This window comes from Corapipo altera, unplaced genomic scaffold (assembly GCF_003945725.1).
Source record: "Corapipo altera isolate COAL_440 unplaced genomic scaffold, ASM394572v1 2, whole genome shotgun sequence".
NCBI classification, from domain to species: domain Eukaryota; kingdom Metazoa; phylum Chordata; class Aves; order Passeriformes; family Pipridae; genus Corapipo; species Corapipo altera.
The window spans coordinates 13299074-13313863 of NW_020884890.1; the positions used below are offsets into that span (position 1 = coordinate 13299074).

Sequence of the window (14790 nt, forward strand, 5' to 3'; positions counted from 1 at the left end):
TTTCACTTGTTACCTGAGAGAAGAGATTGACACCACCTCACTACAACCTCTCTTCATGTAGCTGTAGTAATTATAATAGCCTTCTCTAAAAAGCTAATGACCATGTAGACAAGGGTGAACAAGATGATACACTATACCTCAAATTGCAAAAGAGTGTTGACAGGTCCTTCTTGTAAAGCTTCCCAAATGTGAATGGTTACAAAACAAGAAATGGAGGAATAATGGAGAATTTTCACCACGAATAAAGTTCTTCAGTATAGTCCCATGAAACCTATGATAGGATCACTGTTGTTCAGTAGCTTTATAAATTATTTTGGATAAAAGAATAATTACTGTAACCAGTATTTACTGAGGATATGTAACTCTTTAAGGTAGTTAAAATCAGAACTATGGATGGGGAATTGCAGCAGAATCTTACGATGCCAAATGACTTTAGAAAAATTCAGTGTTAGTAAATTCAGGAAAGTGTACATTGTTTTCCACTGTGCTTTCAGAAACAACGTTAAGATGCTGATGACCTCTAAATCGGCTGTTGCTGCTGAGAAAGGAGGTCTCAGTATCATTGTGGTATTTCTCAGCAAACATCAGCTTAATGCTACACAGTGCTCAGCAAGAGACACAGGAGCTTGGGAATGGAGAAGCAAAACAGAAAGCATTTTGATGCTGTTAGTAACACCAAGGCATGTTTACGTCTCACATATCCAATGTCCAAGGCTGGAAAAAACAGCAGAGCAAGAGAAGAGATCTTGGAGGTGGGAGGTCTTCCAGGCAGCCTGAGCAGGGCTTTCTTAAGTGGGAAAGGAAACAATGGCCAAGTGATACAGTGCAAGGATTATATCCTAGTTTTACATAATCAGGAAAAGCTGAACAGGAATCTGTTGCTCAAGACTTTCCACAACACATACCACAGAGAAGATATTTGAAACAAATTACACAAACACAGCATGTTTTCACTCACTCTCACCAAAAGCTGTAAGTGCTAAAAACACAAGTGAGTTTGGAAGATGACTGAGCATTTAATAGAAGAAAGACCATCATCATTTCAGATATGAACCCAACCCTGGAATGCTAAAATCAATTTATATTCACTCAGGAGGGAGGAAACTACCTTGCAGCATCTTTGGGTTGGGCTGGTTTTTCTTTTTTTTTTTCTTTTTTTTTTCTTGGCTGTGCTGCACACAGGATTTTGAAGCCTGTTATGTCTTCTCACACCAACTCATAAAACACGTTGCAATAATGGTGGGCCAGAAGACAATGTGAAGCTGCTGATTCTGAGCAAATTACATGGTGGCAATGTTGACTGAAGATTTTATCATTGGTGTCCCTGTAAAGTTGCACAGTACATGGGTTTATGAACACAGCTTCAGAAGTACCAGTAGAGACTGTGGTCTGCCATGAATCCCCTGAAGAAAAGTAGGAAGCTATGTGAAGCATAGACCCAAAGTAAGTTCTAGAAGGGATAAAAGGAACCTGGTGATAATGATGTGAAAGTAGAAAATATAATTTTCAAAGCATCATCATTTGCAATGATAAGCAGAGAGAAGACAGTTTTGTCTGGGCCAAGAAAAGTTGTCCCACAGGAATGAAGTTACTTGAAAGAACAACGAGGTGGAAAGACAAATGAGAGAAATAGCAACACAATAATAAAAAATAAGTTAATGTATAACAGGATAAAGAAGAGGAGCACTGTTGGACAGAATAAAAGGATTTGAAGTAAGCCACAGAGTAATGTGAAGTTTAAAGCAACAGGACTAAACTTGGCAGAGATGTGTAACAAGGGCAAGAGATGTGGCTAGGGGCAGATAAATGAGGCAGGTGAAGCACAGGGTTAAAAAAAAAAAGAAGAGAAACAGCTAATTGGAGAAGAGGAGAAACCTTGAATGAGCAAAAGAAAAGGAGTGAAGGAGATGAAGGTAAAAGGAGGAAAGGGAAAGGCAAGGTACCGACAGGAAAGATGGAGATACCAGTTGCATTGGCCTGAAGCCCACAGTGGGTCTCTTGTTGCTCTCCTGAGACCCAGCACTGCTGGAGCAAACGGTGTCCAGCCACAATGCAAACTGCTGATCTTAGAAAGCAGTGCCTTGGGGGCCACAGGTGGTCGGTGCTCACTGGGTCTGGCTCAATAATGATAACGTGCCTCCACAGGCAATGCTTTCAACAGACATTTGACAGGCTTACTCTGCACTCCCAAGATCTGATCTTGCATTAGTAAAATTTATTCATGCAAATGAATGCTATCAGCATCAATCCTGAATGTACAAAAAGAAACTCTAAGACAAGAGAGTAGCATAAGGATTACTGGGAGGTAAAGGAAGAAATCCTGTCGGGGTGAATTTATAAGGCCAGAGAAAGCATTAGGAAGCCAAGAAGGTAGGAACTGCCCTACATATAAGGGACACCCTCAGTGAAGGTACCAGGATAGCCACGTGTGATTTACAGACCACAGACAGCTTGCATCCAGTGTGGCCCAGGTACAGAGGAGCTGGCAACAGAGAAGTCCTATCCAAATTCAAGAAAAGCAAGAGAAGGTAACTTTAGTGTAGAAAATGTTCACTACGCTGCCGGTGGTGCCTATTACTTAAGAAGAGTGTCACTGATTGTAATAACATCTGAAAATGTCATAAAGAGAAAGATCTTTAGTCATGAGAGAGACGCTGTGATAACAAGCCCAAGGCTTATTGTAGAGGATGTCATTCAACTCCAGTGAAAGATAGTTCTTACTGAGAGAAACATGGCTGGGGCATGCTAAAGGAGCAAAAAATTGGTTACTATTTGGAGACCAGAGTGAGGTAAAATTGTTAGAACACAGCTGAGGAATGGTAGGGATATGACTAAAAATATGAAGTCAGTCTCTTCGCTAACAAACATGTTCCTTAGCTCTTGTACAGTGAAATTTCTTCTGCTGAGAACTGTTTGTCTGAAAGGTAGTTTTAATGCTATCCAGGGAGATTTTAGTGTTAAAAGAGATTTTTTTCCCCTAGCAGTTAGTTTCTGGCAGAACAATGTGGCTCAGCTCCAGGCCAGTTCTTTTCCTATAACTCATCCTCTCTAGCAGATTCTGCAAGTCTAATTAGCAACACAGGCTTTGGCCCTTTTGTTGGCACAACGATGTTGTGACTTTTAGTGAGCCTTTGCATCATTCTAGTGCCCCCCCTGCAGCCTGGTGGCTTTCCAAGAGCCTGAGCAGTTGGGAAAACAGCAGACAGCCCTTTTGCCAGTGCTCCGGATCTCAACTCCTTCCTGTAGGAGTTTTGGCACTTTGGGTTTAACAGGAGTAAACAGCCTTGCAAACACAGCAGGATTTGCACGTGGCTGACTGCAAACTGCGAACAGGTCTGCAAGGTGAGAAAACTTTTTTTTTTATTGTATTGCTACTCTTTGAAGTGAAATTCCTTTGACATGATTTGTCCTGGAGATTAGCAAAAATAAGTAGTTGAGTCCTTGACTGGCACAGACATTTTTATACTGAATTACAATATTGGAGGGCTCTGCAGTAAGTCCCATGCTATAAAGCTATCTACTATGCTGCTTTCACTGTGACTTTGAACAAGACTGGTTTACCATTTTCTTTTCACACTCTGCACTATGTCCCAAAGCCTCAGCAGCTTTATTTAATGAATTATTTGTGACCTTTTTCAAAATTTCTGTCATATTCCTGTCATGCAAACGCAGTTCCCTTAAGACTGTGGTGCACACATGAACTCTTATGTGGAAAACCATACCTGTCTGCTCACATTTCTGTAGGGCTCTTGTACCTCATGATAGAATGACTGCCTTGGGGTACCTGCCAGAAATTGTGACAGAGGTGTTTGACCCTGTGGGGCCTCATTCGTCCCATCCACCATATCAGGAGGAATGCAAAGGCAAAGTGAGTATGGGCTCAGCTGGATATGAGCAGGTAAAAGACAAGCCCTGGGGCTGAAAACTGCACATCCAGTGGTGAGTTTTAATTTGAAAGTAGAGTTCAAAGCAAGTGACTCTCCTTGGAAGAAACTAATACAGAATCCAAAGAAACAAGCTAAAAACCTTTGTAAGTCCTCTATCAGTTACACCATGAGAATCAGGAGTAAAGCTGGACATGTCTTTCAAGGACAGCAGGATGCTGGCAGCACACCCAGCGTGGCAGGTCTCTACAACAGGTGCCTATGCCACCTGCCAACACTGGTGGCTGGTGCTGGGCTCTGGCAGTGGGGCATATGGATGGTCTTGTGGCCCTTCTGGAGGCCCTTCTGGGAGAACATGAGTGCAAATCAAGCCATCCTGAGCATCCTGTGGTAGCATGGAGCCAGCCTTTTCCACTTCCAATAGATTTCCCCAGCAATATCCACTGATGCCTGTGATTCTCTCAGAAGGTAAAGGCTGCAGTGAAGGAATGGAATTCCATCCTGGTCCTTACCACAGACCTTATGGAGCAAGAGGTAATAGTGTTCAGAGAGGAGTAACAAGTCAATTATTCAAACTTCTCCTTCTGCATAATGGCTATTCAAGGCCGAGTCTTGAAGGGAGGGGAAACAGAATCAAACCCAAAATATTCAGGAGCAATGTTCTCTGCAAGCTTTTTCGGGTGTTATATAGCATCCCTCCTTGATGCATTTTCAAAGCAGAATCTAACTCTATAAATTAGGGGCTGTTGAAACCATGGGTCTCTTGCAGCCTACCCCGTCCCAGGGCAAAGTGAGCACTGGGCACCACACCACTGATGGACAGCTACAACCACAGACCAGCTTTGTTACTCTCTCCCCATCAGCCCTCCTCAGCATCACTAGTGCTTTATTGAGGGAGAAATAGGCCAGAAATCACCTCCCAGGCCAGCATAGGCATGCTGGGAAGACACTGGAGCCAGCTTCCCAGAGCCACAACACCTCAGGGCTTTCTAATGGGCTTATCCTGGCACAATTACACCTTATATACAAAGTACAAGTGAAGAGACACTTCCTACATTAACCAAATAAGTATTTCTTTTCTGTTTTCACACATTTTTAACACTTTGCTGCTGTGATTTGTTATATTATCACTCCATTGCACTGACACTGTTAAGCATTTAGTGCAGTGGAAGTTTTTGTTAAAGATGCTAAACAAGAACATGGCTGTGTGTGCACATTTCTCTCAGCTGGATGCTTTCCAGCTCAAATGGTGGTACCTTACTTCTCATCCCTTTATTTTACAGCCAACATATGACCTCTGCTGCCACTACCATGAAGCCTCAGTGAAAACAGGGCTTTGTGGCTGTTTTGTATCCATACTGTCTCTGGTAATGCATACCCTGGGTGCTGGTTATGAACAGAGCCACTGCATTCATTTTACCAGTTATAATTCCATGAAGGTGGTGTCTCTGTTAAAGCCACTTCCTACATATAAAATGGTTCAGGGACCCCCAAGTGCCAACCGGGACACTGCAGTCACTCTGTAATGTAGCCCTCACTTGCTACAAGGGGCTGCAGGAAAATAAAAAGGAACTTTCCATCCCTTCCACCTTTCAGTCATTTTTTCTGAGGGCTAATAGGAATGGTTTGAATTCCTCAGGACTGGGACATTCCTGCATTTCCACATCCTTATACATTTTACAGTGTTGATGCTGATAGTCATTACAGAACAGACATTATAGCAAAGCATAAACAACATAGGATCAGTCTGTCACAAGCAGAAGTATGCAGCATTTGAACAGAAAGATTAATATGTGAAACATGATAAACATGTCACCTATATTCTTACAAAAAAAAAAAAAGTATTTTTCCTCCAGGTGTACCTTGTTGTGTACCTGAGTATAAAAATCTTCATACAAAGTTCCAAATATTCCCCAAAATAGAATATAAGTGATCAGAACTCAGCTGTAGCAAAACACCTTCCTTAACTCAAAACCTCCTAAAATGGCTGTCTACAAGACAGTGGGAGCAAAATATCACATAGTCTTTTTGTAAGAGAGAGAGAGAGAGAGAGAGAGAAAGAGAAGAATAGACAACATTTTAAATAATTTTAATATCTTAATTCAATAACTGAATGCCCTTTCTGTTTCCTCTAATAACTGAGCATAGCCTTGAAGTTTGCTGAGAGACTTTAATTTTTTCCTCTCAAAAGCTCTATAAAACAAATGATGTGGAAACAATAAAATAAATTCTGAATGTTTTCATCTGAGATCTCAAGTCAATCTAATCTTCAGTGAATGTAAAAATTCTCATGGACCTAAATTTCAACTTCACTTTCATGTAAATACCCTACCGCATTTTAACCACCAAAAATATAAATGTTTCCTTTTTTTCACCCCTTCAAAGTTTGAGGTACCTCACAAACCCTTTTTTTTGAGAGAAGCAGTGATTTTCACTGTAGCAAATGCACTAAAACTTAGTCATTGGCAAAAGCAACAACAGAAAATATTTTTGCCTGAGAGATCACAATCTGCAAATGCAAGCTCTAATTATCTGTTAGTCATTTTATCATCACCCAAAACATTGCATTTGTCCACACTGTAGCTATTTGAATGTAAAAAAAAATGAGACTCACCTGCCTTTTTTGTATACCTCATGTATTTCTTTTCCTTGTCGGTGGGTTCTGCACTCAGTGGATAAAATCCATCCCCACAACAGGAGGAAGATGCTAAAATGCATTTTATGGACAGTCAACATGTTACCTTAAGATCCTGTATCCAGAAATAGTCCATACAAGAAGAAGAAAACCTAAATGTAGATCCTTTTCCTCTTTTTAAGACATTATCGGTCTGATCGTTATTGGAAGGATGTTTACTCATACAAAAAATCATCCTGCAGTATTTAATCTGGACAGTGGGGAAAGCAATTTCCACTAAACCTATAAATCCCTCTACGTCAGATGGCAGGGATTTTCTAGCAGTGTTGAATTCATGTATTCTCAGAGAACAATTATTTTTCATCCAAACAGGCTATTTTATTAATTGGTTTAAATTGAACCCTATTTAAATACCTGTGACATGCCTTTTTAACCAAAGTAGTGCAGTTGGTGAGGCTGGTGACATTAGTCATTCTTTAATCACCAAACTTACCTATATAGCAGTAATGTTTTTTTACAAGCATGGCAATAAATTGAAAAGTGTTAATAAACATGTATCAGTTTCTGGCAAACATTAATTTTTATTTAGCTCTAAAACCAGAATTTTGATCTTTAGTTTTCTTCTAAATTACTTTAATATACAGTGGTGCTGTGGCCAGAGTAGTTGGTGCTTGCAGAACTTGTGCTTTGCTGAGCACTGTGTCTGGAAAGTATCCCAGTGTGGAGAGGAGTAGGAGAGGACAACATGGGAGAGATAGCACAGGGCTGTTTGGAGGGATGCTGCCAAAACAGAGCAGCAAACACCCACCAGAGCTGCAGGAGAGTTCAGGGGCCTGTTGTGCCAGACAAGATCCTCATTGGTGGTAAAGACAACAAAAGAGCATGGGCAGAAATATGGTCAAGCCAGTCACTTCACCTATCACTTTGGAACTCAACCCCTCCTTGCAAAACCCACAGCTCTGTGTTTACCCTCCTTCTCCTCAGTGCCTTCCCTCAAGGCCTTACAGTTCTGGTCCTACTTGTGCCTTATCATGGAAACCTTACCCCATGCCCTGCTGACACCACCAGCCTTGTCCCATCCCTTTGCTGACAAGGCTCTTCTTCCTCTGCCTGTTACCTGTGGATTTCTGTTTCAGAGCAGTTTGTCAGGTCACCCATCTCCTTCTAAAAACCCTGGGAAGCAAATCTCTACCTGGTCTAAGCTGCTGTGCCTTTATTAACTTCAGTGAGCATTTATACTGCTTTGGGATCCACAGAAACAACACACTGAGAGTCACTAAAATTCCATTCAATCAAACAAGATTCAATTTTGTGATTTACTGGGGTACACAAAGTCATGTAGGTCTCAAGAGATGGGCAATCACTCACCAACAGTTTGTTGCAAAGATTAATCAATTCTGTTGTTCAAAGAAGTTGTAGCCATCTTATCTTTGAAAATTATCTGCATTCCATTTCCACTGATTCACATAACCTGTACAAAGAGAATAAAAAGTACCTTAATAGTTGTTCTTTTAACCTGTGGTGATATTAGATATACTCTTCTCAGTCTTTGCAACAGTCTATATAAGTTTTATGACGTCTTTCATCAAATTTTCTAAAACACATTTTTGTAGCTTCGTATGTGTAGTTAAAAAATGCTAGTCCCTTTCTTACGCAACAGGGGAGCAATGGGGATTGACAAGCAATGGATAACTACAAATTCACTTAGCTGCTCTAGAACTGCTGGAGGTCCCCTAGCACCCATGAGAGAGAGGAAATATCAATCCTCTCAGTAACAGAGGAAATTTGCTAAAGGAATATATCAAAAAGGCAAAAAAATGTATTCTATTTCCCTTTTTTTGGATTGTTAAAATATGAGCAATTCATAGGAAAATCCTGGAACAAATCATCAGATTACTTCTAAACTCCTGAAACAAAATTACTAGATGAAGACTGGCTCATGGGAAATAAACATCTTGATCAGACTTGTTTCTCTGACAGGCCAACAGGTTTCAGAGCTTGGGAAGAAGCAGTAGACTTAGGTAAGCTTTCAACACCATCTCACACAACATTCTTATAAGTAAGAGAGGGAAGCATGGTCTTGGTGAAGTATTTATAGGACTGATGCAAAACATTGCTAGTTCAGTTTATCTTGCTGTACATCAAGAGCACTCACCCGTGACTCACTACTGACGCGTGAGAAGGTAACACGTGTAGCAAATGATCTGCAAGGAAGTTGTGAATCACCTGGATTCATAACCCAAAATGAAGGCTTGAAAGGGTAAAAGTGGGACAGTACACCTCTTCGGGTATGTAAAAGTCACTTCAAAGAGAAAAATACTCTGCTCCAATGGCCATGATATAGAGAACAAAAGGCAACTGATACATTAGTAAGGGAAAAATGAGGTTAGACACTCAATTAGATACTAGGAATATTTTCAAACAATAAGGAGAGGGAAGCATTGCTGTAGATTACATGGAAAGAGTTTGCAACTGCTGTCATTAGAAATAATTAAGACGGTATAGCAGATCTTGTCTTAGGATCAAAGGTTAGTCTACACTACTTTTCAAGGTCACTTTCAGCACTATTTCTTTCTGGATTCCCAGAGGAAAAATTATGGAAAGTTCACATATCAGAATTAGAAAAAAAGCAGCAATTCAAACATCCAGAAACAAGAAAAGAGAGGGCTATGTGCCTTATATATAAAAAATAAAACAGAAAAATTGAAAAAACTTTTTGAAGTTTGCCCTCAAATTTTGGTTAATCTTGAGCTCGAGTAGATGGAGAGTTAATTTTGCCTGCTTTCTCCATGAGAACAACTAGAGATTAAAGATACAGTACTATTTTAATTCAGTAGATAGAAAGTCTCTGGATACCAAATATGAAAAGAATCAGTAATTTTCAGTGGACTGTATTTTCAACAAGTTGATCTGCTTTTATGGTTTATGGGCTAGCTGTAGGCTGACTGAAGTCTCCTCAAAAAACTTTATTATTTGTCTTTCAACTGATGTATTTGGGGGGAAGATCCTAGAGATTTGTGTCAAAATATTTTCATTTTGAATTATTGTTTGTTTTATTTGGTTTGGAAATCCCTCAGCATTTTTTTCTGTTCACTCATCATATGAGTGTTCACAAAGATAAAACTTAACATACACTCTACTTTCCAGATACCCAGCTGGTAATGACATAAGGACTAGCTTTCCACCTACATCTGACATTCACCAGATCTCAGAGCAAATGCGGGTAGAGCCCTTCCCAAGTCTTTGTTTGCGAAGCCTAGCCATGATGATGGGGAGGAGCTGAATGCAAATGATCATCCACCATCTCAGGCAGTTGTAACAAATTATAATGAACAGGAAATGTAAAAAACATTCTTGAGCAAGCTGAAATGAACAAGGTTTAAATCCTTTTGTGTTGAAGTCCCCAGCAGCCACCCTCCTGTACAGCAGCTTGGTCTCTCCCCAGGGATGCCACCACCAGCTCCTGCTGAGCTCAGCTCAGGGGCCTGTTCAACACCTGCTAGCTGGTGTTGCTTTTCCTGCTCCAGGACTTTATCACTTTGATCACTGTGTTACTCAGAGGAGTTCAGTGGGACCTTGGACTTTTGCTTAGTTACTGAGGCCATCAAAATGCAGATTTCCCAGGCTGTTTGGGACTCTAATCCCAGATTTCCTGGATTTTCATTAACAAAGGATGATAGGAAATGTCACAGAAGCAAACATTTCATTCAATTTGGCCCAACTATATTATTATAATTTGTTAAATAAAAAAGTTTTGGGACAACCAAAGATGCAATTTTTCCTTTTGATCCCAGAAAAGAAACTATTTGTTCAGTTCTATTTATAATCTGTCTATCTCCAAAATGAGAACACAGTCAGAAGAACAAACTGAGACTTTTTTTTGAGTCAACCGTGTACTGAGATGCTGAACTTGTCAGGAGCAGAAATCCAGTCTGGAGAAAGCCATACAGGCCTCCAGCTACCATGGGAACCCGGAGTACTTTCAGTGCCCAAGAGGGCAAGGTGCAATGCAGTGTAAGTGTCTGCCACAACCATAACTCCAGTCAAATCATGTCAGGCCACCATAACTCCAGTCAAATCATGTCAGGCCTTCTCTTGTTTAACTAACCACCCAAAGCTTCAAATAGTGTAGCAATACACAGTATATATCCCATAAATACCTCTGGAGCTACAGCATGCACACATAAAAGAACCCATAGTGTTTACATTTTCTAACCTGTTCCTAGCAGGTATCTCTCTTTATCTAAAAGCTTTTAATGCAATCATGGACTCGTGTATCTCTGTTGTGATTTATGTTTTCAGGAGCTGGAGGAGCACAAGGGTACCTGTGTAACAGATAGGACATTGCTGTCTCCAGGGCACAATGGTCAGAGCATAGTTTTTTACTTCTTTAGTGCCTTCAATCATGGCTGTTATCAGAGACTTTAAAAATCAGGCTTAATATGAAGTTAGTGGGATTTCCATTACTTGCGTCCCTGTTTAAGAAGTATACTTCCATTGTTTGGGATGTTCACAGAAAATTCATGCCCGCTTTGTGGAAGGTGAAATTTGTCAGCTGGATCCTTCATGATTGTTGGATTATGGGACCATATCCAAGGATGATGTTAGTACAGATGAGGAATAGAATTTGAATAATCTGGGAATAAGTGGGAATCCACTGAGTTTCACTATGGTGGTGTCAACAAAGCACTCATAGTTCTGTTCTTTTTATTACTCAAAATCAACTCTCTGGGAAGCTGACAGGATGAGAGAAGTGTGAATATACAGATTTACACTGAAATGATTAAAACTAAAGAAGCCCACACAGAAAGGGGCTGTAATAACAGAAAGTTGTTTCCTCTGCAGGCATAAGAGGCAAATACACTCTTTCCCAGTCTGTAACTTGATGTGTTCTGATTGTGGAGAGCAGAGACCACTGGCCTGAGTGGGGCAGGGGAAATGTCCAAACAGGAAGGTTTTAGTTTTCAGCGTTAAAGATCAGTGTATGACCTGGCGTAAATGTGCACTAAGATGGAAATCATGTCCCTTTGTAGTGGCCAAGGTTTACACTACAAATAGCTTTTGCACTTTGTTATCACATTCGTTTTTATGTCCTTGCTCTCTTCTAGTCTCTCTTGTATCCCTTGCTTATAATATCATATCAGAGCAGATTCACATGCTTTTTGTGGCAAACCCTGGAACTTCTCCAAGTAGCAATGAGGACATTGGTGAACCTCAAGAAATCATAACAATTAATGAATAATTAGATTTCCACGCAATTTGAATGACAGGGAGGAGAGAAGTGCCAGTGAACCCATGACCCCAAGCCTTCTTATCACAGAATAAAAATCAGATAGAGGCAAGGCAGTGTACATGGGCCTCTAAGCCGCTATAAATCCCTAAATGGATTGTGCACTGCATGAAAGGAAAGGGAAATAGGCCAAGCCTGCACTGGGCAGAAACCTGAATGGCTACAGCAAACAATGTGCCTGAGTGAAATACACTGCTTCAGGACTAATGCATTCAGCTCCCACTCCTCACTGCCAAAATGAATAACAATGCTACAGCACCCCAACGAGGCACGTCTTTAATACCACTCTGGTTTCATTAGAGCTCTTACCTCGGGGGTGTTTTTGTCCACCAAATACATCTTTTCTCCCCACATGATGTGTCATTGTTGCCTGTGGAAACATATTTGAGTTTGCAACTGTCTCTGTGTGGCCTTGCACTCTGTCTGAGAGATTATGTGCATTGCGTGCTGAGCTGTGTCCTTTTGTTTCAGTCCCTTCTGCAATTTCCCGAAGCTGGGCTAGCTGGATTAGGCGGCTTTGTGGGGCACCTGGCCTTTTTGCATGGAGGTTTTGCTGCTAAAACTCAAGAAAAGATATCCAAGAAAAAGGTAAAAGATAAATTAAAGATAAAAAGACACTTTTAGACGTATACTTTGCTGTTAGCAGTTTAACAAGGCTGAATTAAAATATTGAAACATGTACTAGTGCCTAGTGCAGCCTGGTAGAAAGTATTTTTGTCTGCTGCTAGCAGATTATACTAGAGAAGGCAGACATGGGATGCTACAGGTGAAAAGAATTTCCCTTATGCTCCTCAGTCCAGTCCCCCACACTCATTTACCAGGAGGGACTGCTCCCTTAAAGGGATCTCTGTTGGCAGATCCAGAACTAAATGATATGAAAGCATTCAGACTGGATTGAAATTATGCTCTGGACATCCCGATAAGGACTAATTTCACTCTGCCAACTAGATTCTGGTCCTTAGCCCTCCTATCCAACTCATGGCATTCCACTTTGCAATAAGTACATTTCTTACACATACAAGCCTAGCTAAAAAGGTTTTCTCCATTTCCTCTACTGTTCTGACATTCCATCTGCATCACCCCACGGGAAATTTCATCAGTAATATGCTCAGGGGCTCTGCCTGTCCACCAAGAAGTAGTTCGAAATGCTTTTCAAAAGAGAGCAACAAAATGGAAGAAAAAATAATGGTGATGAGACTGAAATTCTTATACACAGAGATTCAAATAGGGCCATATCTAGGCAAAAGCTAACACAGGTATGAATAACAGCTACAGAACTGTCCATAGCAATTCAGAGAAGGCAGTAGTGCTTAATAAGAGAGTTGTTCTGCCAATATTCAGAGGGGATTAAAGGAACAACTGGACTAATTACAGCCCTCAGCCTGACAAAATATTGGAAAGGCTGATATGGCACTCAATAAATGAAGAGTTAGAGGGTAATTTGATTAATGTCAATTAGCATGGCTTTAAAGAAAAATAGATCTTTCCAAGTTAATCCTTTTTTGATTAATTTAAAATGTGTTTGCTGGAGGAAATGAAGCAAAGCAAAGTGCTTCTGTAAGGCATTTAATGTTGCAGCACATGGCATTTTTATTAAGGAACTGCAACAATACAGTATCAAGATAAAATAAGAAAAATGTTTTAAAACTGGATAAAAATCCCATATTGAATATGACTGCAAATGGCAAATCTCCATCAGTTAATGCAATTATCTCCCCAAAAAGACTGGTTCTTTATCCTGCACTGTTCTTGACAATAAACAAGACTAAAACACACACTGCGTCCTGAATAAGCATGCAGTGGCACAAAGTAGATCAGAAAAACTGAAGGATTGCTGACAGGGATCAAATGGAATATCATAGGGGAAGGCCCAAAAACTACTAGTGTCATTTCACTACAGGTTACTACAAAACTGTCCTGTTGGTAGATACTAGATTGTATCTAACAGCCAAAAATGTGGCTCATAATTTTAGGATAAGGAGGAGAAATTCTGGATACCAATGGAGAGTTTTCTTGGAAAACTAGCTGACCAGTACCTTCCTACATATATATATAAAAAAGAAGGCCAAAATTTGCTACCTTGTGTGTTTAAAAAAGTGAGAGTTCTCTATCCATCAAACTAAATATTTATTAAAATATCCTTATTAAATCCTACAACATTCCAGTGGCTAGAAGACCTCAGAAGGGAAATTTGAAATATAATATTTTTAATTCTTTTTAAAAAGTAGCAGTGAAATATGTTTCATTATGAGTGTATTTATTAACTGAAGACACTATGATTTTCTGGAGGATATGGTCTAGTTCTCAGACAGGATTAAAGCTGGGGAAGTGCAATAACTAGTGGTATAAGGTGGAGCTGATTAGATAATCAGTCAATGAGGCAGGCTGAGAATTATCAATTATTGGCACCAGTTAAGTGGCAAATCTGAACAATGCTTTGAAAGACAGATTTGTTTGGATCTGACAACCTTTTCTGAGTTTGGCAGTGAATTAACTTCAGAGGGCAATGTGTTTCAACAGTTGAGTTTACAAAAGTATTGGTAAAAAGGTGGTTCTTAAATAAATAATGGATTAGAGGAGTGTGTATTTTTTTAAGACAAAGATCGAGGTACCCTGAGACACACAGTGGTTTTCAGTAAGCTGCTTCTTGGAGTCACTCATTTTCATGGGTGTCCATCCAGTCGACCCACCAGCCAACCACAAATGATGTCTGGTCATTGTGCACAGGACTCACACAGTTCATATATGGCTTCAGCGTCACTTTAACACTTTCAGTCAAGCATTTGGCATCTGTATAGCTTATCTTGGATTTATTCAGGGATGAACAGATGAACAGGAAAACCGAGAGACTCATTTTAAAGCTACATAGTCCCTGGCACCTCTGGACTGTGCCTGAAGCTCTCTGCACATCCCAGTGTACAAGGAACTGGGGGGTTTGCCTGTCCAAATTCCTTACCTGCAGTATGGACAACTACATCTGA

At 40.3% G+C, this 14790-nt stretch overlaps 1 protein-coding gene across 1 annotated transcript in view; it reads right to left on the bottom strand.

The window, feature by feature from the left end:
• GABRR1 (gamma-aminobutyric acid type A receptor rho1 subunit) overlaps window positions 1-6763 on the bottom strand; it is a 31497-nt gene extending 24734 nt beyond the window's left edge. The window contains exon 1 of the mRNA XM_027644798.1: window positions 6499-6763. Coding sequence (XP_027500599.1) covers window positions 6499-6620 — 122 coding nt within the window. The 5' untranslated portion in view covers window positions 6621-6763. The remainder of the gene's footprint in view (window positions 1-6498) is intronic.
• Window positions 6764-14790: the final 8027 nt, after the last annotated feature.